Consider the following 25,169-nt stretch of genomic DNA (forward strand, 5'->3'; position numbering starts at 1 on the left):
ACTAATATTTAATATTTTGAAAAGTAGTCATTATTCCACCATGATTTCAATATCTCAAATGTCTAGGACTACCAATAAAGCCAAATATTAACAAAATTTAATCAATCTCAGGAATGTATCTCAAAATCGTCACAATTTTAAATTCATAATATACACACTATTAATATTAACAATACAATTAGATTACCTAACCCTAAACTTCTACCTATTAAACTTATTTTACTTTTAATTATAATAAATTATATTATCTGTTAATATGTATGGTACTTTTTCCCCTATTTATATTTTTTATTAATATTTTTTATTATCATCCATCTTTTCTAAATCTTATTTGCGGTTCCATCATTTATTGACTTTTAAATCAGCCTTTTATTTTTTTCTCTTGGAGTCTTATAACTTTTAGATGTTTTTATACTTACTGAACATTCTGTTCAGGTTGACCTTTGTTTCTTTCTGCTGTATTATTTGAACACCCATCAGTAAGACTTTCTTTTTTTAAAGAGATTTTTCTTTTTTTCTTTAAACATTTCTCTTTTTTTTAAAAGATTTTTCTTTAGTTTTATGATCTTTAAGGATTTTTAGTAGTTTACAGCCTTGTAATTTTCCAATTACATATCTTCTCAATTGTGCAAATTCTAAAGTCTTATCTAAGTATTCTTCTTTTCTCTTTTCATCTATCTCTTCCTTCTTCGTAGAATGCTCTCTCAAATAGCCTTAATAATCCAAATTAATTCACTAGATTCTTTCAATCTTTCAAATCCATAATCCAATAGCCAGTTTCAATAAAGTTTAGTTATTTGCAATTTAATTCATCTTAGAAATCTTCAAGGGGAAAAAGAAACTCATTAGGTATTTATCTTCTAGAATAGAGTCAAGGTCAGGCCGCCTTCCAGATGTTATACTTTCTTCTATTTTGTGTATTAGACTTTATGTGTATTGGACCTCCACTTTCATTAACAATAAGGATTGCTGCTTCCTTAACACTTGGAGATCTTTTCAAATTCTTGTACTTAACGTAAATCTTTAGAGTAAGAGTTGGAAGTTATATCACCCAGTTTCAATGTTCTGTCCATAAACCGCTCCAGCATAAATCTTATAGTCCCAGTTGTCCCACCTTGTGGCTGCCAAAAATGGCTATTGTCCCTGCTGCTCATTTGCACCTAACGAGGAAATCGCAAGTTCTTCATGGTCCACGAAGCACCTCTCCTTTCTTCTTCACCCCTACAAGGCGGCTTTGACCCCGTAGAATCCCTTGACAGTGGTTACTGGCTGGATTTTGGAAAGTTTGGTGGAGCCCACTAATTTCCAAGCTGTTTTGACCACTACATCAACCAGAAATCCCCATGGATTGCTTAATGTGCTAAACAACAAGTCTAATTTAGTTATAAGGAAATTAAGATACATATACCCATGTGCTATCTTATATGGGCTGTCTTCTTTATGCGTAATATCATGCTTCTGTCCAAGTTAGTTATCTATTTCTAGACCTGATTCAAAGTGTAAGTTATGAATTTTGAACTCTCATATCAAACATATGCTTTAACATTTGGCCGTATAGTGGAATGAGGTCTTACCCAAAACTAGTAAAGTTGCCTACATTTCCCTTAATTATTTATAATGGGGGATTCTGGAGACCTGTTTTCTTCTGCATGACCTCTCTCACTTCCTGAGATAATTAAAGTCTGGCAATGACAGGAAACAGTACTTTCTCTTGACAAAGTAGTCCATCGTTGATGCTCTTCCTAGACAGATTTGGCATCCTTCTTTGCTTCTTTCAGTTCATTTCACATTCCATTTTTGGCAACATTTTCTTGTCACTTCCTATCTGGTTTTCTTGTCTGAGCCAGTCTGAAGTTCTGATTTTATTGTTCATTTTGGTTGTGTTGTGCTGATGTCTTGTGCAACCGACTTTGACTGTTATCAGATGGGAAGACGGAATATTCATGAAGATAGTAATTAACCTCAGGCACTCAGAAATAGGTTAAATGCTGGAAACCAGTACTTCCAAGAGAAAAATCTGAGATTTAAGCCCCTAGCAAGCCTTCAAGATGATCCTGTTCATTTAGTAACCTCAGTTGTTGTTTTTCCTGCTGAGGATTGTGTTCTCAAGCTCTTTCTCTAATGACACTGTAATAGTATCCTCCCTAGTGGAATATTGTTTGTCACTTGGGAAACTTGTCACATTTAAAGAGGATGGCACAAAAGAGTAATGAGTGCCACAAGCAAGCTATGTGTATTTTTCTCTTTCTCCTAAGTAATCGGGATGTTCTGGTATAAGTGGCCCCATGAGATTCACAACTTTCAGTTGTGGTGCAGATTCAGAACTCTAATGCTGCTGAGGTCATTAACGAAACCCCCCTGTAGTCAGTGAAAGTTCATGAAGATTTATAGTCCTGATATGCTGCAGTTCTGTTTCTGATTCTTAAAGCACCCACAATCCAAGGTTTTTGGAATTTATTTAATGCAAGTTTTATTGAAATAAACAGGTCTCCCCTGCAGCACCTATTTATTTCACTGAGAACTACTTTCATTGGGTTTTTAGTGATGTTATACAGTAATATTGACGGACAATATATTTAGGATAGTTACTTTAAAAAATAAGTCATATAACAATAAATAATTGGAATCAGGATGATTTTTTTTGTTAAAAATGTTTCTATGTTATTATTATTATTTTTAAAAATCTGTTATGTTTCAGAATATTTTTTGTGCTTTTTATTGACATCTGTCCTCAAAATTTAAAACAACTTAAAGAAAATATTCAAATATTTAGGACTACTGTGTAAGAAACCACCGAACAAAGTAGGCAATGTTTGTGCCTATTGAGCCACATTTAAGGTGATCTGAAATTTCTGTGGCCATATTTTCTTAAGAAAGATAAAGGACAAACCTGAAAAAGATGCAAATCTGAAAGAGATTCATAAGGATTAAAAAAAGTTTAGGTTTATAACTTTGCCTTACAAAGGAAAACTCAAGAGCAAAATCCAAGAAAAACTGCATATTCTAATAAAACTCAAACAATGTATGTAAATTTATTTCTCTATTTTTTTCATAGGAAAGCCTGGGCATTTAGCGATATCATTTGTGTGAGAAAAGTTAAATGATCAAAATAAAAGACATAACTGAGTTCGTGAAAAATAAATCTGCAGTTTTCTAAAGCAACTTGTAATAAAAGATGTACAGTCTCAATTACCTAGTGGAGCAGGGATAATCTGAAGAGATTTCCAAGTCTCCTTTCTCCACAATAACTGGACCACCGCATCTCTCACAATTTTTCATGATCTCTCCCCCCCCAAAAAAAACAGTAGCTAAGATGTGAATTAATCACTGATAGTATTTAGAAATTTTAAAAAAAAATCAGGAAGAGAACTTTCATCAGCTCCTCAGATATATCCATGGCTACTGTGACCCTGTGATAGACAAAAAGTGTTATCCTAAGTTGCACAAAGTTTGTTTGTCTTGGGGTAGAGAAATCAGAACGAGCCTGAAACATTTGATTGCTCAAAAGGCATAATATCTGAATTCATAATATGCTCAGATATTATGCTCAAAAGGCACAATATCTGAAGAGAAGAATAGCAAACTGTACTGAAAAATGGATTTGAGTTTTGAAAACGGGAATCAGTAAGACATGTTTCAGTACATGATTATGGGCATCAATACTAAGTCTACTCCCAGAGATGTATATTTATTAACAACGTTCAACTTCAGATTATATTTGTACCTCCAAGGGAGATTTTTGAACAACAAAACTCTTAACAAAAATGTAAGCATGAGATTTGCTCAGAATGAAATGTTTTTAAAAGGCTTGAAAAAAATATGGCAAGGAAAATATCATTTAAGTGACTGTTGACTAAAAAATTCCCCAGAAGGATTTGTTACTGTTGAAAAGAATTTTCCTTCACATTTATGAAAGGAGCTAAAGAAGGGTTTCTAACAAATCCCTTTGAATCTGGACATGCTGATATATGTAGGGATAATCCACCAGGTATGTAAAACGCTGAAAAGCGGAGCTGCTTCAATTATTATTTAATAACTGTGTGTGGGTGTGTACCTTGAAGTCTTCCAATGATTATAGTAGTAAGAAAAAAGACCATTCTTTTAAATACATGGAAAATAATTATAGTAATTTTATTAACATTTAAATAATTTTTATCTTTTGTCTTGACCACACAAGGTTTTTGTGCTGCTTGTAAAGCATTCACATCTTGTGAGTTGTAAAAGATTTTTTTTTTTACAGCAGTACCTGTGGAACTGCATCCTCATTGAAACTTTGGATTAGATTGCAATGATAGATTATTCCTTGATGGATTATTCCTGATTATCTTGTATTGATTACAATCCCCAGTGTGTAGCTATATATCACATTTGTTCTCTATTTTCATTATTGTATGGAATTATAATACTAAAATATAAGACTCTTAAACTCACTTTGGTAATTGAAGCAATGTACTTCAATTTGATCAAAATAATGGAATTTTTTTTAGCATAACCAAAATCCATCCCATAATATCTGGGTGTATCTTTTAGCTGCAAAATGTTTCAGTTTTCCGCCATAAAGTCCTAATGCCAATTCAATGTGCTATCTTAAGGCAGAGTAAAAGGCTACTGAAACAGTCAGAATTATCAAGAATTCCCCAATTTACATAATTACCCTTTGAATCTTCATTGCTATAATGCTGGCTGCAGGAATTCTGGGAATTGAAGTTCCTACAGTTATAGAGATCAAGAAACACTTATAATGGGGAGCTTTCATCAAATTAGACAAATACTTGATGAAATAGAATTCAAAATGATATATAACTATTGGATTTCTAGATTCTAAAAAAGAAAAAAAATGAGTAATTTGCTCTCATAACAATCTTTGTTTCAGACCCTTCCAGAAGTGTTGAAAAGAGTTTTGAATTTACCTCCGGTCTTTTCTTACATAAGATACAAAACATCCCATTAAGAGCCAAACTCAACATGTCATTTATCACATCAACCTTATTCAAATTGTATTTGGCCCTTCATCCATAATCATCACAAATTTCCAGACTGGGCTATTCACAGAATTATTGCCCACATTTTGTTCAGAGGTATAAACAAGGCAAAGGTAGTCCTTGACTTACAACCATAACTGGAACCATAATTTCGTTCATTAAGCGATAAAATGAGATGTGATATGAGCACATCGCTTACTGACCGCAATCCCAACAGTGCTGTCGTTAGGTAAATTTTACTTGTTATTAGCCAAAGTCTCACCCCTATTGAAGCAGTTTCAGGCTTGGTCCCTCCAGCCCAGAGCCTCTGTCAGATAAGGGACTGTCTCCAATTGCCCCATCTGCCTATCTACCCCTCACTACTCTGCACTCCAAGATCCCTGTCACCTTGCTCTCTGCTACCCCGTACCATCTTTGCCATCTTCCTGCTCTTGTTGCTAGTGAGGCATGTCTGGCCTGACTGCTTGGCCCTACTAAGGCTGACTTTGCACTGCAAAAAAACCAAAACCCTGGACAACAAAAGTTGAAAGTAGCTCCGGAGGCACAGTATGTCAAAACACGCATTTGTAAAACTCACAGGCAGTCTTGGGCTGACTTTGAGCTGTTTTGCCCCCCCCCCCCCGCCCGCCCCCTTCGCCTTTTCCATAGTACAAAGCCATCCTTGGATTCCTAAACTAGCCTATCCCAGCAACTAGAGCAGGCCCATCTTATCAGCAAGCGGCAGCTAGAAAATGGCAAAGTTCAGCTGGGGTGGCAAGGGGCCAAAGGCCATAAATGAAATGGGAGATAGGCAGGTGGAAGAGTTGAAATGCCCCTGTGGTGGTAAGTGTGGGAAAGCTACCAAGTGCCTGAATTCCACTTGCCTGCTCCTTCTAGTATATCTGTTCAGAGTTCTTAACTCATTGCTGACATATCAACATAATCATGCTGATAATGCCTTAATCAGAATGTGCAAAATGTCCCATACGTATCAGCACCAAAGGTTGCATTCTGAGGTTTCTTTGGCCCACTTTTTGTGTCTGTGGTACAGTCAATCATCACACAGCAACTGGTTTCTGCTTGCAGAATGCTCTTTCCAGAATAACCAAACTGCATCGCCCCCTCCAGTGCATTTGAAGTGCTCACTTGTAAACAGTAACAGAGTTGGAAGGTACCTTGGAGGTCATCTAGTCCAACCTCCCCTGCTCATGCAGGAGACCTGTACTAGGGATTTGAACTGCCAAGATTTCCCTTTTGACCTGTATGCTGTTGTAAAAACAAAGTGGGGGGATCTGACCAGGTTTATTTTGTGTTGGGGTTGTTCATGAATAGTGGTCAGTAATTAAATACCTGAAGTCCATTCTATCATGTTCATTATGTGTGGTTAAGCATAGCTTGGCAAATATATATTGGAAGCCTTCAATACTTGCTAGTATAACGTTTGTTAGTTTGACATATACCTGCTCTTGTCTGATAAAGAACACTGTGATCCTCCATGTGTTTTTATATGGTAGTTTTGGAGCTGTGTTCTGTGCCTGTACAACATATTATGGCAAGTGATGAAGTGACCTCTTTTCCTTCATCCTTTCAGTTAATTCTGTGTGTTCTTTTCCGCCCACCCATTCCTTTGTCCTGTGCGGCTGATTAAACCTGGCTAGGACCCTGCAGTGGGACACAGACCCTTCAGTGCTCCAGCTTCAGTCTGACTCTGAACTTGGGTATATGTCCACTCTTGTTGTTTTGTGTTATAATATGACTTAATTGCATGAACTGACTTCTTAAGTAGGCTTATTTTTTTGTATTATTCTCTTCTCTATCCTGGTTGTTGTGGTTGCTGTTATTAATAATTTTATTTAATTCTACTCAACTTTCCACATCGTTTGTTCAGTTCTGAAAATTTGGGAGGGGCCGTATTGTGCCAAGAAAATTTTAATAAGACTCTCTGAATGGGTCACTGCTGAGCCACCCCAAATTTATTCAGATGTGGAGTTGTGTTGTCTGTCTTCACGGAACTCTGGGAGTTGTAGAGTTCTTTTTGTTTCACAGGAGATGGAATGTTGAAGCTGCATGCTTGTGGAAACTATAACATGCATGTGGATATAGTCTAGCACCATGTATTTCTCTAACGTAACCAGCATGCCAAATACTTTACCCTACTATGTTTTTGTGTTCATTGCTAGCAACATTCTTTTAATATAGTCCATCAATGTCTTTCTCTTTTCTTCTTATACAACCTTATTTGTGTGATAATTTTGAAAGTCACAGCTAATAAATAATGAAAGTAGTTAATCTTATTTAGTTCTTTAATGTAAAATATTAATCTAATATTTCTGCCCCAATTATTTTTAACTTAAAAGTTAACATGTTGTAGAGCAAGTCATCAGATCTTAGCATTATCCACAATAAAATCTTTGGATACTATTTCAGCCACATAAGTATTTGCAGGGAAAACAAAATAAAATGTATAGCCGCAATTCAGATTTTTTTTCTGGGAATATTTATATTTTGTGTAGCAAAACAAAAAATGTAAGTGGTTAATGATAGGCAAATGGCACAATTTGGTATAACGCTGGCAGTTTGGATTCTGTAGATATTTTGTGACTCCCACCCTCCCAGCCATAGTCATCTGTTACAAATTGTAGTGACAGAACATATTGTGCAGTTGCATAAGTCATGATGTAACTTGATGTTTTAATTCTTATTTCATCATTTGCCTCATCCCCTAATTGCTTATGCTTATCCCTGCCATTTTAAGACATGTTTGCCTGCTCTAAGATAGATAAATATGTATTATTTCTGGAGTAAGGATAGGATAAATGAAATGTAAATTTAGAAGTAACTCCATTTAATATGCAAGAGTTTATTTCTGAATGTAATGTTAACCTATAAGAATGATATGACAAGGTACTCTGACTTGGAGAACTCTATAGTGATTTTAACATACTCTTAAAAATATACTATGTTTCCCCGAAAATGAGACAGGGTCTTATTTTCTTTTGACCCCCAAAATAAGCATTTGACCTTATTTTCGGGGAGGTCTTATTATTTTTGAGGTAACAGGAGGTGGCGAGTATGTTCACCATAGCTGCTGCTGTATTGCAATATTTTCGGGGAGGGCTTATTTTAGGGAGAGAGCTTATTTTAGCGCATGCGCTCAAAAGCCTGGTTGGGTTTATTATCCAGGAAGCACTTATTTTCGGGAAAACAGGGTAAGTACTGGTTTATTTGCATTATACAGAAATAAATCTAGGAGTAATGAAGAATTCATATTGTACATTATAATTTGATCTTTTAGCGCAGTGGTAGTCAACCTGTGATAACTCTATATGTTACTCCCAGTGCTCCTCACCAGTAGTCTGGTGTCGTGGTTCCTGGGAATTATAGTTTAGCAATGTATGAATGTCACAGTATTCTAATTCCTCTTATAATACTTCATGATGGTGTTTTATTCAAACTACTAGATAAAAATATCATACAAGATTTGGAAAAACTTTTCTTTCAAAGGCTGAATTGTTACAGAGATCAGTATCCTGTTCATAGAACTTTTTGTTAGGTGCAACATTCCAAAGCAACCTGGAATGCAAGTCTTATTTCCCTGGTTTGCATGAGAGGAATCAAGGGACTCAAGGCTGACACCCATAGGGTTTGGGGAAACTTGTTTCATTCCTCAATATTGTGTGTGTTTTTGTTCTAGCCGCCGTCTACACAAACTTGGAATCTCCAAGATCACCCAGGTGGACTTCTTGCCTCGGGAAGTAGTGTCCTATTCCAAAGAGACTCAGACACCATTGGATACTCATCGCTCTGAAGGTAAGTTTAACTTCTTATACTTGCAGAGGAATTTTATTTCAGTATTTAAAAAAAAAAATTACGATAATTTATACTTTGATCATAATCTATGTTCTTTATTAGGAATCACAAATCAACTTTTGCTGGCTTGTATTAGAAGCAGTCTTTCTCACGGTTATTTGATTAATGTTGCTTGCTGGCTTGTTTCTAATAGAACCAAGTTTTAATTAATTAACTTTCAAGCTCATCTAGGCAACTTTTCGCTCTTTAATTTTTTGGGGTGTTTTGGATGATAAACCTTATCATCTCTGACCATCACTTGCTTCTCTTTTAAGCCTTTAAATTAGCCGATCCCCAAGTAACTAAACAGCAACTAAAATTAGATTCTTCCTCCCTGAGCGTCTCCTTGCAATGGCAGGGCTGTGATGTAAGACCTTTTTGGCGCAGACATTTCATCAGTATAGTCAATTAGCTGTTGTAGCGTTGTCACTTTAGAAGACATTCTGTTGGGGAAAAAAAAACTTTTCTCATTATACTGTGTTACTTTTCCTTCTGCTCTACATTTCCTTTTGTCTGTACATATTTTAACATGTTCTGCTTCTATTGAGTTTTGGAATTTAGGAGGGGGAGGAGTGTTTTGATGTTGATTATTTATGATGGTTGAACACATTTTGTAAATCTGATTTTATTGCCAAGCTGCTCTTTGGTGAAGAACAAATGAGATATAACTTTTAAAATAAATTCAGTTTCTGGGACATTTGCCTGCATGCACTAGATTTGTTTTCTGTTATGTTAACGACCCCTTTGGCGTTCCTCCATTTAGATTATGAAAAAGCAGTCATTGTCTCTAGATTTAATGGAAGTTCATTTCAGGAGGTGTCAGGGCTCATCACTGAAAATGCCAACTTGGAGAAAGGTGATCTAAATATTTACTGCCTAAGCTTATGCCTGAAACAGGTTTCCAAAATGTTCTAAAACATTGTTTCTTCCTCAAAAGTCAGTATTGGGGAAATGAATGTGCTGTCTACAATAATTTGAATCTAACATAAAGCTATTATTTAATGCAATTAAAAATTCTACTATGGAATTTGACAGATGCCTGTCAAAATCGAAAGCTTGGAGGCAACTTTTCTAATAAATTTTCTTTAAAGACATTCATTCTATAGACTAACATAGCTTTCCTTGTGCAATGTCTGCAAGATTGCTTGTCGATTTTTAAAGGTGAAAATCAAGTTATTTTGCAAGAAAAATATGATTTATCAACGGCAAAGGCTTACTCTTCTACTATATTTCAAACATTGAGATTTTCAAAGGAATTTTATTATATAAAATTTTCAAAGGGTGCCCTCTAGTGGTTCAATTAAAACTGACATGGTGGAAAATAAAGGAAAAATAGCTTGCAAATTGATGGCTGTAATACATGTGAACATAGAACTGATTTATCTATCTGGAAGGAGCTAAAAAAATATATGGGTGAGAATCTCAAATTTTCTTCTTTCCGTATTGATTCTTCTTATACATGTACTTCTGCTTTGTTCCCAGAACAAAAGTAAGTCTCCTTCAATAAAAAAACCAGGGGGAGGAAATAGCAGATTCTGAAAGTGCAATGTTATTAAAACTGGATCGTTGTTTCAGGGGATTTCTTTGGTGACATTTAAGTTAATAGAGTGCTTAAATCAACAATACACTAAAGTTGACTTGGGAATTCTGCATCCACTTTGAGTCATCGTCATAAAAAAAAGGTGTTGAGTCTCTCTAGAAACAGTGCAGACAAGAGTAACAGACATTATTAGGGAACTGGAGGCCAACCAGTATGAAGAACATTTGTGGGAACTGGGAATTTATAGTCTGGGGACAATATTATAGCAATCTTCCAATATTTGAGGGGCTGTTATTCTTCATAATAAAAATTATGCTGGAGGATGCTTCTTTATAGTATTTAGTTTTCCATTTAATGAATATATAAACAAATGCAATGGCAGTTCAAGGTTATATGTTGACCTTAGGCCACATTGACTAATAGTGCAACTTCTCAATAATGCAAAGATTTTCATTTTTAGAATGATTTGAAAAAAACAATGGAACTGGTACTCCTAGTTTGGTGCCCTAAATCAGAGCCTGCTTGGTCATCCTTCAAAGCTGGTCTGAAGCAGATGGATTAGGAAGCCTAGGAGGTGTCAAGATCCTGCAAGCCTGTTAGGAATCACAGGCAGCATCTATAATAGCTCACTAATAACAGTTCTCATGTGCTCGAGACATAGAAGAATTCCCTCCAACCTTTACTAGTTAACAACAAAGGCTTTTTGAAGGACTGCTGTGGGAAACAGAGCCAATTCTCAGGTCTAAGATCATAATTAATCACCCCTTGCCTAGCACATAAGTGGCAAGGAACATAATTCCTTGGCCAACTGAATTTTGTAAAGAAAGCAAAGAAGGGCTACCTCTGTTGTGAAAAAGAATTCTGAAATTTCCATTTGCTTATTGCACTCAAAGGTGAATTCTCTGTATAATAGGGTCATTGGCTTAGGGTTCTGTCATGTGAACAGTCTAATCAGAGCTGGTATTCAGCAAGTTCTGACCAGTTCTGGAGAACTGGTAGCAGAAATTTTGAGTAGTTTGGAGAACTGGTAAATACCACCTCTGACTTCCCCTGCCCCCATCTATTCTCTGCCTCCTGAGTCCCAGCTGATTGGGAGGAAATGGGGATTTTGCAGTAATCTTCCCCTGGAGTGGGGAGGGAAAGAGATTTTACAGTATCCTTCCTCTGCCACACCCACCAATTAAAGCCATGTCCACCAATTAAAGCCACGCCCACCAAGCCACACCATGCCTACCAATCCATGCCCACAGAACCAGTAGTAAAAATTTTGGAATCCCACCACTGAGTTTAATGCAATGTTACTCAACCTTTTGGGCACCAGGCACCAGTTTCGTGGAAGGCAGTTTTTCTTTCATGAAATTGAATGGGGGATGGTTTCAGTTTCGCCATGGACCAATAAATGGTCCATAGCCTGAGAGTAGGGGACCCCTGATCTAATGTATGCCACCCATAGTCACTTGTCTGTGGTGGCAAGTGACATAAATTGAGTGAATGACCAAATAATAATAATTAGATGATGAACTTAGAAGATTCAGGTTTAATCTTCTTGCTTGTCCACAGTGCTTAATGGGTGCCTTTAAACCATTCATAATTTTAAAGTTTAGCTTAACTCACAGATTTGTAATGGGGAGAAAGTTAGGAAAGGCCCCCTAGACAGTGCCTGAAGTACTTCTCAGTCCAAAAGAGTAAGTTTATTCTTCTAGTACTTATTTATACCTAGGTAGGATACTTCGTTTTCAATAGAGGACTGTGATCTGTTTCTTCTTACTCCTCCATGTCTCTTTTATTGCTTCCTGAGGATTATAATATATTTTCCTCATTGTTTGTTCGTCAATTTAAATATTCATCAAGGTTCCCCAGTTCAATCCATTAAAACAAATGGGCAGTTGACATGCCAGATGAAAACTAGCCCCAGATGACGGATGATGGCTTTGATCTCAAAGTCTTCATGTCGGCTGCAAGTAATTGGCTCTGTGCTTTTCTCTCATCCTTCTGTCCTGACATTTGAAAGCAGCCCTGTGTTTTGCACTTGGAGATGACCCCTGTATATAAATGTAACCACAATTAATAAAAAAAAGGGAAAAGAAGGAAAAGAAAAACATTTTCAGCTGAGAAAAGTCCAGCATATCTATCTAGTTAAAGTTCATTAGTTGAAAAAATTTCTTTCATGATCTCAGTGTGTTTAATGCAGGTGTTTCTTTACATGCCACACAGATGCGTAATAGCTGCAAGTAGGTCTATTCAACTTTGTAGAATGTGTAAAATGTGACTTATGTAGGCAGTTCTCAACTTACATTGGTAATTAGGATTGGAATTTCTGGTGCTAAGTAATGTGGTTGTAAAGCATGAGGTCATGTGACAATTAGAAATGGAAATCCCAGCATTTCCTGCATCATTGTTAAATAAATTCCACTGTTTTTAGCTGGGAATCACCCCAAGCCTCTGGACTTGGTCCTTTCCAGCCTTGTGCCTTGATTTTTTTTCAAAGTAAGGGACTGCAGTTCTTCAGCTACCCCCAAAAACCTATTCCCTGCATCTTTGCCCTTTTGTCCTGCATCCTGCTTGATGGCAGGTAGCCCTGAAACTACATAGCTCTGTCTGTGCACACTAGTGCTTAGGACAGTGGCCCCCCAATCTTTTGGGCACCAGGGACCAGTTCCGTGAAGAGAGGTTTTTCCACACCAGGAGGGGCATGGTTCCAGCTGCTGCCTGCATCCCGTGGATGGGGCTCTGCTTGTTTGCACTGACTGGTTTCTGGTGTGCAGCAGATCGGTGCTGGTCCATGGACTGGGAGTTGGGGAACCCTGGTTTAGGGGTTTCTTGGCACCCTGCAACCCCTGAAACAAATGCAGTGTGAAGTCACAGCTGCCCTGGGAAGCTCTCATAGCAGCAGAGTGCGAAGCTCCAGCCACCCCAGCCGAGAATCTCAGATGCCTCAGGAAGCCTCTGCTATCCTAAGTAGTATGGTCCAAAGTCACAGATATATTTGCTTTCATTGCCCTGCATTCCAAGGCCCTGTGCTCTGCCACCCTAGTTGACCTTCACTGTCTTCTTGTTCGTCCTCCTGCTGCTGAGGTTTGCCAACCCTGGTTGTTCTTCCCAGGTCTCATACAGAGACAAGCTCATGTAGGCTGGGCATGCTTGGTTGGCAGTGAAAGCAAAAATATGGCAAAGATAAGCTAGGGTGGCAGTGGCCATGGAGTGCATGTGACCAAAAGGGCAAAGATAGGAAGTAGATAAATGGGCAGAGGGAGTTGAAATACCTCTGTGGTCATAAGTGTGGGAGCACCTGAATTTTGACTACATCATGGGCTCTGCAATGGCCATAACTTTGATTATCTATCATAAGTCCTTTGGTTCAGCACTGCTGTAACTTTGAGTGGTTGCTAAGTGAATGATCGTAAGTTGAGGACTACCTATAGAAAGCTGCTTGATTTAAGGATAACATTTAATCTGCCATTTTAGTGTGCTCTTACAAAGTGATTTATAAATTTCACTGTGATAGGTTTTGCCTAGCTATTCTTATTTCCATTACTAATATAAGCTGCCCTTAAAATTGACAAAATAATAGAACAGAGGGATAAACAAGTCCAAATTAAATATGAAGTAAAATACTGATTGTGTCCTAGGTTTTTGAGGAAAGACAGCTGATTATAAACAGGAAGGCTGGCCAATCTACTTCCCAAAATGCCTATCTTGAAGTATACAGAGGTCCAAGTAGAAAATATTTTCAATTATTGAAGGAAATCAAGGGTCACACTGGTTAATTTCATTGATAGGGCACATGTAGAGCCTGATACGTTCTGCAACTCTGGTGGCTTAATACAGTTGTTTTATTATATTAGCACGTTAACAGAAAAGCTGGATCTAAAATTAAAGGTTTTGCTAATTCGCTTTTAACAAGAAAATAAAAAATGTTTAAGTAAAATATCCTTTTCGTAGCCATTTATAAGACTGGTATTAATTTAGTATCATCTGAAAATAGTATGAAACACCCCCCTCCCCAATATAGTATTATATCTAAGCTATAAAAATGGATTCATCTAATGCATTTTAATTTGATTATACCAGTAGTGGTCTATTATGTTATATATGTCATTTAACACAATCATTTTTGACAGATAAAAGTAGACTGAATGATGGATTCTCCTGTCTTATTCTTCTGTGGTTAAAATTTCCTTGTGAAATCACCCACATGTGGCTGACCTTACATGTCGAAACCTATAATCTTATGCACATTTACTTGGCAGGAAGCCATTGTGAACTCAAAAGAATTTACTTCTGAATGAACACATGTAGAATCAGTCTGTAAACTGACTTTTAGAAGTATACCACTTTTAATAATAATCCTTTGATGTGGCTCATGATAATTGTTAATAATAGTATGCTTCAGTTACTTTTCTTCTTCATTAGATCATATACTTACATGTACAATTATAATTTTAGAGTTTTATGGCTTAATATTAAATCTTGGATATTTTTATCAGTGTCCCTCTCATTGTTTACTGTTTTCACAAAATGAATCATCATTTATTACATGAGATGATATACAATACGATATGATATGATATATGATATGAGTTTTCTAGTACTTGAAGGGATGTCACAGAGAAGAGGAGATCAACCTATTTCCCAAAGTACTAGAAGGCAGGACAAGAAATGGAAGATCATTAACTATAGATCCTACATAGAGCCAAGGAGAGATTTCCCTGGCAGTTAGAACAATTAATCAGTGGAATCAGCTTACCTCCGGAAGTTGTGGCTGCTCCATCACTGGAGGTTTTCAAAAAGACACTGAATAGCCATTTGTCCAGAATGGTATAGGGTCTCCTGCTTGAACAGGAGGTAGGACTGGAAGACCTTTAAGGTCCCTTTCAATCTTAACGTTCTATGACCTAAATTGGAAATGTTCTTTCTATGACTGTATCTTCCTAGAAAATTTTAGAATAGCTTTTAGAAACCTCCTTTGTTTACCACCAACACATTCAGCATTGTCTCTAAGATATAAACTTTATTTTAATGGTTTTCATTTGGTTATGGATATCTACCGTATTTTTCGGAGTATAAGACGTTCCGAAATTTAAGACACACCTAGCTTTTGGAGAGGAATACAAGGGGGAAAAAATCTGCTTTTGCCTCCCAGCAATTTACCTCCTTGCAACAAACAGCAAACAGTACAGACAATATACATTGTTTGTAGTGTTACATTTTAGACTATACTTGTACAGATGCTGTTAAAATTGATGTGCATTCTGGAATTATAGTTATTCTCTGCTATTTAAAAGAAGATACCCTCTTCTTCAGATCAAGCATTTATTTTAAAAAGCTTCTTTATTTTGTTAAGCTGTCTAGAACAATAATAAAGCAGTCTTTAAAAAGTTGTTTGTCACAAGCCTGAGTCTTCCTCAATCCTTCACCCAATCTAACATGTATCTTAACTATTCCTTTAATCCAGAAGTGTCAAACTCAATTTCATTGAGGGCCTCATCAAGGCTGTGGTTGACCTCAGGAGGCCAGGTAGGCATGGCTGATGGGGTGAATGTGGCCAACTGGGTGGGCATGGCCAGCTTGATGCCCTCCCCAAACTGCTGGCGTATTTCCTCTTCGCACTGGGTAGATTGGGCTGAAGCCACGCTGGCCTGATGTTTCTTCTTCGCACTGGTAGACTGGGCTGAAGCAATGCATGCTGACTCTTTACATTTTCCAGGACAGCCCCATCATCCAGATCCAGCCATATCATGGCCCGGATTTGACACCCCTGCTTTAATTAATCTGTTAAATAAGGAACCCGGAGGACACTGACTATATCTTGCAGTAATTTTATTTTCTAAGTATTACTTAGTAAACATGATATGAGAATCCTTAATCTTCTCTAAATGTCTGCATGTAGTCTTATCCAGTTACATTGCTATTATTTTTGACAAAATGGATTGGACCTCGGACAAAAGGCAAACAGAATTTAATGAATTTAATTAAAACTTTGTGTAGTTTATGGAAAGAAACTCCGCTGTTTTGCCATCTTGATTTAAAGAAAAATTCATTAATGCTCAAGGATATGTTTTATATGAAATTCATTTCAACTTCCTCCCCAGTAGCTTCACATTGTTTTCCATGATTATTATAACAATGTGTTAAATATATTATTATCAGAAACAGCTATTTTTAGGGCAGATGGATTAGGTGCTGTTTGTTGCCTCCTGGGAAATAAACAATGAAACATAAAATATATTTTTTTAATGTGTCTTAGACTTCTATCAGCTGATGATAAATAGCCTGAAAATAATATATTTTATATTATTATGTATCCCACCTAATTGAAAATTTGGCAAGCTTCTATACAGCCATCTAATGAAGCCATATTGAAAGTAAACCATTATAATTAATAAAACTTAAGTATATGTAAAACCTATATTGAAGTATCTTGCAAGTAACAGACTTCAGAAACTTTGATTAATATTACGGCATGTCTGCTTAGATAGAAATAGCTGAGGAAGAAAAAACAAACCAGAAGGAAAGGAAACACAATAGTACTGTTCTTTTCATTCTTAATAAGTGGCACCAACTGTCTAATCACCATAATGAAGAGTACACAGCAAAGCTGAAATATACAATCGAGTCTAACTTATCCTGAGTTTTATTGCCTTCTGAAACAAATATGACAAAGAAAGTGAAATTTAAAGTGTAGTTTTGCTTTGTGAAAATAAGAAAAATAGTTTAACTTGGACAACAAGTAACGCCTGATTTATAATCCTAATTGAGCCTGGAATTATGGTTATAAGTCATTCTGGACATAAATTGAGGCATCACATGACAGGACCAAATTTTTAAACATTTTTTTGTGGTGGCTTTTAAAGGAATGCCATGGTTATTAAATGAACCAGTTTTCCCCAATGGGCTTTTTGTTATTGTTGTTTTTTGGCTGAAAACCAGAAATAAACACTGAAAATTGGCAAGAAAAGTTGAAAGTCACATGACCATGGAGAATTGGGTCAAAATTCAATTTCAAAAACTGGTCATAAGTACGTTTGGGTGGTCTGTGGTAACTTTGAATGGTTGTTAAGCAACCATTGCAAATCAGAGACTATCTGTACAATGTACAGCAACGTTCTTTGTTTGAAACAAGGAGACATTATGGAACTGTATTAACAAGACTAATTGTCTGAATGACAGTAGCTATGAAGGCTTTGAATTGCCAATTGGATTTACAGTCTCCTCCTGTGGTTCTGTCTCCCTATTTTCTCATCAATGTTCAGCTGTGTGTGTGTGTGTGTGTGAAGCTGGACACTGAATCTGTTGAGCAGCTGTTACTATTGTGATTGTTTTGATGGTGTATAAATCATTGCAAAATACTCTTCCAAGTCAAATTCTTGCCATAGCTACATAATTGTATTTTTCAAGGATTTATTTCTATAAATAAAAATTTATTTCCATATATTTCTATATATTTAATATATTTATCAATATATTTCTCTGTACAGGTAGTCTTTGACTTAAACAGCTCACTTAGTAACCATTTGAAGTTGCAACAGCACTGAAAAAGGTGACTTATGATCATTTTACATAGTTACCACCTTTGAGGCATCTCTATGGAAGTGATTCACGTAACAACTGTGGCAAGAAAGTTCGTAAAGTGGGGCAAAATCACTTAACAAATATTTCACTTAGCAACAGAAAGTTTGGGCTCAATTGTGGTTGTAAATCAAGGACTACCTGTCCACTTAGTTTTGTCCTGGACGGATATCTAGATAAAAAGTTAGCTATATAATTTGTGCTGTCCCTCATTAACCTTTTACATTTTGTTCTTAAAATCTTAATTTGTTTCATTGCAGAGATATGGCAACTGAGTATATTTTATCAGAATTTATTCTTTTTCAGAAATCAAAAAGGAAGGTTGATTATACCCTTTAAATAAGCAATAGGCAGTTGAATGGATTTTAAGCAGGAAAATGATGCAGGAGACCACTTTTCTTTCTTACTGCTACTCAAAGTAAATCTGCAGTGCAAGTGCCCGTCTCTTTAAAGGTGAAGAAATCTTTATTGAAAATGCAAAACAGCTCAAGAAATGAGATACTGTATATACTCAAGTATAAGCCTAGTTTTTCAGCCCACTTTTTGAGCTGAAAAAAGCCGCCTCGGCTTATACTCGAGTCAGTGAAAAATTTGCCCGAAATGGAGGAGAAAAAGGGGTGGGGCCATGCCGCTGGGTGACGCTCATGAATGGCCCAGCGCCCTTGAGTTTCCCCTCCCTCTGTGTCAGTTTGCCACGCAGCATGCACCGCACCATCCCCCCTCCTCACGTTCTAATGTAATGCAGGGCTATCTTACGATTCCCCTTCCTTCCCCTCCTGCCGCTCTGCAACGATGTCCCACCTCCTCCTTGTTATGGCAAGCAGCCACATAGCGATGTCCCACCTCCTCTGGTACAGTGATCCAATGATAGGAATCACTGTGCCGTGTGTCATAGGAGGCGGGACATCATCATCACAGCGGGACATCAGCATCATGAGGTGAGTGAAGTATTTCATTGAATACACCGGTATTGTGTGATAATAATTTGTTATGCAGAGCAAATTTTTACAATGGCTACTGTATATTTAATGGGCACAGGCAGGCTGTATATGTTATTCAATGGGCAATGGCATTATTGGTATCTATTTTTATTTTTGAAATTTATCGGTAGCTGCTGCATTTCCCACCCTAGGCTTATACTCGAGTCAATAACTTTTCCAGTTTTTTGTGGTAAAATTAGGTGCCTCGGCTTATATTCGGGTCGGCCTATACTCGAGTATATACGGTAACCCTAAGTTTGTAGATGCTAGTGAGAATGGAATGGAATGGAATAGTATTGAACAGAACATAACTCTTTTTTGCCCGTGTGTGATTGGACACACAAGGAATTTGTCTTTGGTGCATATTCTCTCAGTGTACATAAAGAGAATAAATGTACATTGTGAATTATCTGCTGCCTCTGCATATCAATATGTAGAAAATTTATGATTTATCCTAGTTCATTCGGGAATGGGTGTTGAAGAATAATAACCAACTGATATTTCAGAGCACAAATCAGAGCAACATTAGTTGCTCTAATTGTTTTATAGGAATGTCAAAATATTTAGTATCAATATATCAACTTTCTAATACAAATTAGTAAAGTAATATGAGTATGACATGCAAAGTAAGACAGTGAACTACAGTGAGCCAGACATAAAAATATAGAAAAATATGTGGATGATGAAAGCAATGTATTAGTTATTTTTTTCAAAAATTATCAAGACTGAAAGAGCAGTTAGAAGGTGGCTATCTTTTTCAGCACAACTTAGATGCCTTATTTGGAAATCAGAATAATTTGTGCATTAGATGATGGTATTCACTGGGGCTTAAGAACATTGATGTTTGTTTATTGTTTCTTCTACCAGTTCTTCCCTCAATAACTTATACATAGCTCCAAGTTGACATCATTCTTTTGTTAAAAAAAAACACAGGGTTAATGTATTAGGATACTAATTTCATCCCTTAATGGATTTTTAAGTAATAAAAATACTTTATTGTAACTGGGTTTTTTTAGGGTGCCAAATTTCTTGGCATTATGAATAGCTTTTATAAATAAAGCATTGAATTGGCATTTTTTAGCATTGTTTGGCAACTCTTTTAAAACATTGCATCTTTTCCTGAAATTATGAGTCCTGGGGGGGGGGGGAATTCATGAATGGGTTGTAAAAAGTACTGTGTCTGTGTCCACTCAAGCTCCAAAGCATATTTTTGTCTTGGAATCCAGATAACCTGATCTTCCTTATAAAACTTTCTAAATGTTATGTGATTCTGCTTATTGAGTCCTCATCTTTAAGGGAAGATTTGTTGCCAATCAACAAATCTTAAAATTTGATACGTTTTTAAAGTGTTATGATTTTAAAGCCATTGTTTGAATTATTTATATTAGTTGGAGTTTAATTTACCGTATTTTTCAGAGTATAAGACACATCTTTTTTCCTGAACAAAAAAAGGCTGAAAATATGGGTGTGTCTTATACACTGCATACAGCATTTTTTGCCTCCTGAAGCCCCGCCCCTTAACCAAAATGGCTCTGCATACTCTTATGGAGGTTTACAGACAGCTCCTGGGGGCTGGGAGAGCAGAAATGAGCAAAAAATGGGCCATTTTTTGCTCCCCAGCCCCCAGCAGCCCTCTATAAGCCCCCATAAGACTATGCGTGCAATTTTTTTGACAAAAAATGGGCTCGTTTTCATGAAAAAGGGCCATTTTTTGCTCATTTTTGCCCCCCCCCGGAGCACTCTGCAAGCCCACCCCCCAGGCTATTCATGCCTTTTTTAAAAAAAAAACAGGGCGTTTTTGGGAGGTTTGGAGAGTGCAAAAACTTTTTTTTCCCTTTTGGAAAGCTCTATCTTGTTCTATTTTTCTCTCTATATACACCTACCTACCTACCTACCTACCTACCTACCTACCTACCTACATTCTCTGTATCTCTCTATTTATCTCTATCTCTATCTCTTTATCTACCTACTTACCTAACTACTTTCTCTCTCCTACCTACCTACTGTATTTTTCAAGTAGAATCGAGGGAAGGGTTACACGTGGGTTTTTTCACAGCCTGATTTGTCCATAGACTAAGGGAAATTTCTTTAATATTCCTCCTTTCCCATGGGCTCCCAGTTTCCTCTCAGTCTTTTGGTCCAAGCAGTGCTTTGGCTCTTAGGTAGGAAAATTATTATAAATTCATTGTAATTGACTATTTGATTCTATTAATTGGTTTACCTAAATTCTAAATTATATCAGCTGCGGCCACAGGGGCTGTCTTTTCTGCTTCGCGCGGCTTTGGGGCACTGCCCTCCTACTCCGCAGGCCACGAGCCCTGCTCTGATTCCCCAGGCCATCGGGGGGGGGGGTGATGGGCTTCGAAACGCAGCTCCCAGGAGCTTGCTACGAGCCACAAAATTTAAAAAGAAACTCTGTGGCTTTTCCCACGGCGCTGAGAGTCTCTTTGAAGTGCATGGAGATTCCCCAGTGCGCCGTCCTCCTTAGCTCGGATTGCTGCCTACTGCCACGCTGTCCCAAGTTAGCAGCAGGCTGCGGCATTTAAAGGACGAGCTGTGGCTCTTAAAAGGCAAACCGTGGCTGCTCCATACTTCTCGGCAATAGGAGGCTCCGGTGGCCATTTTAAACAGGTCCATGTGCAGAAGGCCATTCGAGGAACCGTGTGGTCACTACCAGTCTCCAGCATCATGGCCACTAATCGAAGCCAGCAGGACATTGACCTGAACACAGATCCACAGCTCCTGCAGGCCCAGGCACCGGTGGAACCTAAAGTGGCCTTTGAATCCAGACATGTGAGTGTTGCGATGGCAGCAAGATCTGAGCCTCCTCAGACCCCACTAGAGGCCTCTAACAAAGGCAGGGAAGACCAAACAGATAGAACCCAGAACCAGGGCCACAGCCTCCAAGCCTATGGCGGCTCAGTGCCCTTCCAGAGCTGCAACAAGGGATGCACTTAGGAAGCAGAGGGCTCTGGAGAAGACCATAGCCAGGGCAGAAAAGCAGGCCCAGACCACCAGGCCCCGTTTGGCCAGCAGATCCAGATCCTCCATCAGACCCTCATCCACCCATTCGTGCTCTCTGCCTAGAGGTTTCAGCCCTTCTTCCCCTTCAGTCTCCCCTTCTAGAACCCATAGGTATTCTAGGCAAGGAGTTTCCCTTTCCCCTTCTCCTCCAGAGCTGTTGGGGGTGGGGATGCGGATCCCTTGGAGGGCTCTTCTAGGTCATACCACACCTCTGCAGGGTTAGCCGCCCAGAATCCATCATTGCCAGGCCCATCGCAGGAGGATCTTGAAGACCTAATGTCCTGCCTGAAAGTATTAAACGACTCATTTCTACGGCCATCTCACGGGGCATAGCCAGCATGTCCCAGAGAGACAGGGCCCTTTACACTGGCAGGGCCCCAGGGGTTGATAGGCAGCAGCATCTCAGGCCCCCATCCCCTCCATGGTCAGTGAAGGTTCCATTTTGGGGGAGGACAATCACTACGACATGGGCTTCTCAGAGGATGAGGATTCAGTTCCTCCAGATCCCCCCATCTTTCCTGGTCTCTTTCTACCAGCCATGTTTAAAACTCTGTTACACAAAGCCAGGAAAACCATTAAGATCAGAACTGGGGATCCCACGGTCCCTCAGCCTAGGGACCCCAATCTGGCTATGTTTTCTAAGACCACTACAAACAAGGAGGAGATTCCTGCTCCCCCCTGTTCCTTGAGTTAGTAAAGAATGAGTGGGCCCGTCCTTCCACCTTTTCCAATCCAGGCAGCAGTGATCACTGCTTCTACAATGTAGAGCAGGCTTTTGCCCAGGCCCTGCAATTGCCAGCAATTGATACCCCAGTAGCAGTTGTGGTTGCCTCCTCCTCTGTAGTCTCTGGGGATGCAGCTGATAAGATGAAGCCGGAGGACAAGCGTGCAGAACTTACCTTGCGTAAGAACTTTAACACTTCAGCCTAGGCAATCAAATTGGCGGCAGCGGCTTCTTACTTTAACCGCACGACCGTTATGTGGCTCCATCAACTCCAGAACCGTATTCCGATCCAGAATGAGCGGCTACATCAAGACATAACTAAAATCATAGCTGCCTCACAATTCTCGGACGACGCAACCCTGGATGCCATTAAATTTGCCTCCAGTGCTCTAGCCATGTCAGTAACCTCCCGACGCTTGTTACAGTTGTGCAGTTGGCAGATGGACAACAAGGCCAAATGGAATTTGGTAGCGGATCCTTACACTAATCTTATTTGGGAAGCTCTAGATCCTATCTTAATAAAAAATAAGGATAAGAAGGTCCTTCCATCCAATGCCAAAAAGGCAGACTCTCGCCCTGCCCCCTATCGCAGGCCCTCTTATTGGGCACCTGAGCACGATCACCAGCAGAGATAGAACTCCTTTAGATCACAGACAGTTCCAACGTCCATCTTACCAGGACCGTAACAGGTACCAGGGTCAGTTTAGGCAGCCCTTTCGCAGAGGGGACAGCCGCCCCTTCCACAGGGTGAAATGGCTCCAACCCGGATTTTCCCATAGGCGTCACCTGGCTCACTTTGCTGACCAGTGGGACCAGATCACCACGGACGCCTGGGTCAGATCCTCTGTCAGGCTCGGTCTGCGGCTGGAGTTCCTCTCCCCCCACCCCCAAAGCTCTTCAGAAAGTTCCCTCCCTCCCGGGACCCGGAACACTGCTGCCTAATGGATCTGGCTATAAATCATCTTCTCGACATCCAGGTGGTGGAAGCTCTTCCACCAGCAGAACGCGGGTTGGGCCATTACTCCAACCTGTTCATGGTTCCCCTTCCCTTCAGCTCTGGGGACTGGGGGCCAATTCTGGATTTCAAGCGCCTGAACCAATATCTAGTTTACAGGCGCTTCAAAATGTCATCCCTCAGAGCCATCTTCCAGGGGATCCGTTGGGGGGATTCCTTGGCCTCGGTAGACCTATAACAGAGGCCTAGCTTCACATTCCAATTCTGCCAGCCCACTGCAGATATCTAAGGTTCTCACACGGGGACCTCCTCTATCAATACTGCACCCTTCCCTTTGGCTTGGCCTCAGCTCCTCGAACTTTCACGAAAGTCCTCATGGCATTGGCGGCTCACTTCCGCTCCACCCTGGTGAGACTCCAATGTTACCTAGACAATGTGTTAGTTCAGGCAGGGTCTCACTCTCAGGCAATTAGCGACCTTCACCTTACCCTCCAGTGCCTCCAGTCCCTGGGGTTCTCTGTCAACTTCCCCAAAAGCCACCTCTCTCCATCCACTTGAATATTACACCTAGGCACAGTGATAGATTCAGTGACAGGGATAGTCCAGCTCTCTCCAGACCATCTGGTCAGTCTCCGCCAGCTGGCAATCAAGGTTCGCAGAAGTTGGTCAGTTTCCATCCTGACCTTGTTTCAGCTACTTGGCAAGATGGTCTCATGCATAGGGATAGTTCCCTGGGCCCGCTGCACTTACGTGCCCTCCAGTGGACTCTAATCCCATTCCAGAAAAGGAAGATAAGCAATTCCCTCTGAATTATCTGTCTCCCGGCAGACGTCTGACTATCCCTCCAGTGGTGGCTCTCCCTGGCTCTGTGCCAGGGTTGCAACTTCTGGGAGCCAGATAGAGTAACAGTGATGACAAGACGTGGGTTTGTTCGGTTGGGGGGCCTTGATGGATTCCAGGCTGGTGCAGGGTCATTGGACTGCTTCAGATCTCCGCCACATCAATTGGCTGGAGCTGAAGGCAGCTTGCCTGGCCCTCCGACACTTCAAGGACTTGATTGTAGGACATCATGTGCTTCTCCTGACAGACAATGTAGCCATGAAAGCCCACATAAACCGTCAGGGGGTACCCACTCCCAGGCTCTCTGGCTGGAGGTCCTGAAGATCGGTTCATGGGCAAAGAGATACTTGTCATCACTGGTGTCGGAACATACATAGGGCACGTCCAACCATCAGGCAGACTGGCTGAGCCGAGCAACCCTCGACAATGGCAAATGGCAACTCCTACACAAGTTATTCCAGAAGAACTGCCAGAGATTCGGCACCCCGCGAGTGGACTTATTTGCTACCCCAGCGAACTCGCAACTGCCGAGGTTCTTCTCCCGTTTCCAGACCCGAACCATGGAGGGCACGGATGCCTTCAGGAGCAGATGGCCACCAGGCCTCCTTTATGCTTTTCCCCCTATCCCCTTTACCCAGGGGACCCTAAGGAAGGTAGTGACAGAGAGGGTGGACATCATTATGCTGGCCCCCTATTGGCCCAGGAGGCCCTGGTTTGTGGATCTTGT

General features: G+C 39.4%; 1 protein-coding gene across 6 annotated transcripts in view; it reads left to right on the plus strand.

The window, feature by feature from the left end:
- Positions 1-25,169, plus strand: part of DYNC1I1 (dynein cytoplasmic 1 intermediate chain 1) — a 188,618-nt gene that overhangs the window by 21,379 nt on the left and 142,070 nt on the right. For all 6 annotated transcript variants that reach the window (XM_087712713.1, XM_087712711.1, XM_087712716.1 and 3 more), the window contains exons 5-6: positions 6,620-6,679; positions 8,656-8,771. In XM_087712713.1, the coding sequence (XP_087568839.1) occupies positions 6,620-6,679; positions 8,656-8,771 (176 nt within the window). The remainder of the gene's footprint in view (positions 1-6,619; positions 6,680-8,655; positions 8,772-25,169) is intronic.

The sequence above is a fragment of the Thamnophis sirtalis genome, unplaced genomic scaffold, assembly GCF_051295495.1.
Source record: "Thamnophis sirtalis isolate CommonGarterSnake01/CBP01778 unplaced genomic scaffold, rThaSir2_p1.2 scaffold_4, whole genome shotgun sequence".
Taxonomy (NCBI): domain Eukaryota; kingdom Metazoa; phylum Chordata; class Lepidosauria; order Squamata; family Natricidae; genus Thamnophis; species Thamnophis sirtalis.